Below are 2,037 nucleotides of genomic sequence, written 5' to 3'. Positions count from 1 at the left end.
GTGTGTGTGTGTGTGTGTGTGTGTGTCTGTGTCTCTCTCTCTCTCTCTCTCTCTCTCTCTCTCTCTCTCTCTAATCATAGAAAAACTCTGGGCTCAGTGTGGTGGCAAATGCCTGTAATCCCAGCACTTTGGAAGGCAGAGGCGGGCACCTCACCTGAGGCCAGGAAGGAGTTCAAGACCCGACTGGACAACAAGGCAAAACCCCTTCTCTACAAAATATTCAGAAAAAAAATTAGGCATGGTGGTGGACACCTGTAATCCCAGCTACTCAGGAGGCTGAGGCTGGAAAATCGCCTGAACTGGGGAGGTGGAGGTTGCAGTGAGCGGAATTTGCATCATTACCCTCCAGCCTGGGCAACAGGGCAAGGTTCTATGTAAAAAATAAAGGAAAAACTGAAAGTCTGGGAGAAAACAGCAAACTATTAACAATGGTTATCCTCTAGGGCAAGGGCCAGCAAACAATTTTGGGGAACAGGCCAGATAATAAAGACATTAGGCTTTGTGGGGCATCAGTCTCCAAAGCAGCCAGTCAGTTCTGCCATTTCAGTGCGACAGCAGCCGTGGGCAGTCTACAGCAAATGAGCCCGCTGGGTTCCACTACAACAGCATGGGCACTGACATGTCAACAGCATTGAAACTTCACATGTTACAAAATACTCTGTTCTGATTTCTTTCTAGCCATCTTAACATGAGCTGATGTTTTCAGTTCATGGCTTTACAAAACTAGGTGGCAGACGGGTTGACCGCAGTCCCTGATGTAGAGAACAAAATAGGAAGAATAAAAAGGGAAACTTGACACCAAGAAAGTGATGGGATTATATGTGAATGTTGCTTTTTGTGTTCTTTTCGTTTTCAAATAAAAATAAAATCTGAACTAAACCTAAAGGTGAGACCACCAAATCCCACCTTTCGCACTAACATAAACATCAATGAAGTGCAGTTGTTGGGCTCACCTTTGCCTTGGACCTCACGGTGATCAGAGAGCTCCCAAATCTTGAGCTGGCCTGTAAAACACACTCAGTTAATGGGCTTTGGAGAACACAGCGTAATACTTTAAAGCCAAAGGGCTTTTTTTTTTTTTTTTTGTAACTTTTCTTTAGTCCTTCAAGGAATACTTACTTCGGGAGAAATCAATACATATTGGGCCTGAAGGAAAAAAAATGAGAAGAGAGCCAATGTTATTACTGTTTGTGTGGCTTTTTAAAACAAATTTTAATTATACCCTTATACTCTCATTTCTACATTTCATTTGTTTTGTTTTGGCGACAGAGTCTTGCTCTGTCACCCAGGCTGGAGTGCAGTGGCACAATCTCAGCTTACTGCAACCTCTGCCTCCCAGGTTCGAGCAAGTCTTCTGTCTCAGCCTCCTGAGTAAATGGAATTACAGGTGCGTACCACCAAGCTGGCTAATTTTTTAAATATTTTTAGTAGAGACGGGATTTCACCATGTTGGCCAGGCTGGTCTCGAACTCCTGAACTCAGGTGATCCACCCACCTTGGCCTCCCAAAGTGCTGGGATTATAGGAGTGAGCCACTGTTCCTAGCCTCATTTTTACATTTCTTGAATAGCCTGACAAATTTTTACGCCTTTTGACCTCAAAAATTCTACTTACAGAAATATAGGTCAGAAAAATAACCAGATGTATAAAATGTTTGTGACTATTCACCATATTATTTAAAAGAGTATCAGAAATGGCACAATTGATAAATAAGTTACTTAAATAATGGATAAACTGTGGTTTATCTATAGATAAAACACTCGTCAGCCAGTAAATATCATAATATAGAAGATTATCAGGTAGCGTAAGAAAATGTTCTTGGTATATTGTTAGGTTAAAAAAAAAAAAATCAAGGCAGAGCATGGTGGCTCAGGCTTATAACCGTAGTCCTTTGGGAGGCCGAGGAAGGTGGATCACTTGAGTCCAGGAGTTTGAGACTAGCATGGCCAACATGATGAAACATTGTCTCTACTAAAAGTACAGAAATTATCTGGGTGTGATGGTGTGCACCTGTAGTCCTAGCCACTCAGGAAGCTGA

The 2,037-nt window shown here is 42.2% G+C and overlaps 1 protein-coding gene across 3 annotated transcripts in view; it reads right to left on the bottom strand.

The window, feature by feature from the left end:
- GPLD1 (glycosylphosphatidylinositol specific phospholipase D1) overlaps window positions 1-2,037 on the bottom strand; it is a 68,838-nt gene that overhangs the window by 6,155 nt on the left and 60,646 nt on the right. For all 3 annotated transcript variants that reach the window (XM_032247625.1, XM_032247624.1, XM_032247626.1), the window contains 2 exons: window positions 1,120-1,146; window positions 954-1,004 (listed from right to left, as the gene is read on the bottom strand). In XM_032247625.1, coding sequence (XP_032103516.1) covers window positions 954-1,004; window positions 1,120-1,146 — 78 coding nt within the window. The remainder of the gene's footprint in view (window positions 1-953; window positions 1,005-1,119; window positions 1,147-2,037) is intronic.

This window comes from Sapajus apella, unplaced genomic scaffold, assembly GCF_009761245.1.
Source record: "Sapajus apella isolate SASKATOON/1434 unplaced genomic scaffold, GSC_monkey_1.0 scaffold63, whole genome shotgun sequence".
Classification (NCBI taxonomy): Eukaryota; Metazoa; Chordata; class Mammalia; order Primates; family Cebidae; genus Sapajus; species Sapajus apella.
This window is presented reverse-complemented; position numbering and strand designations above follow the sequence as displayed.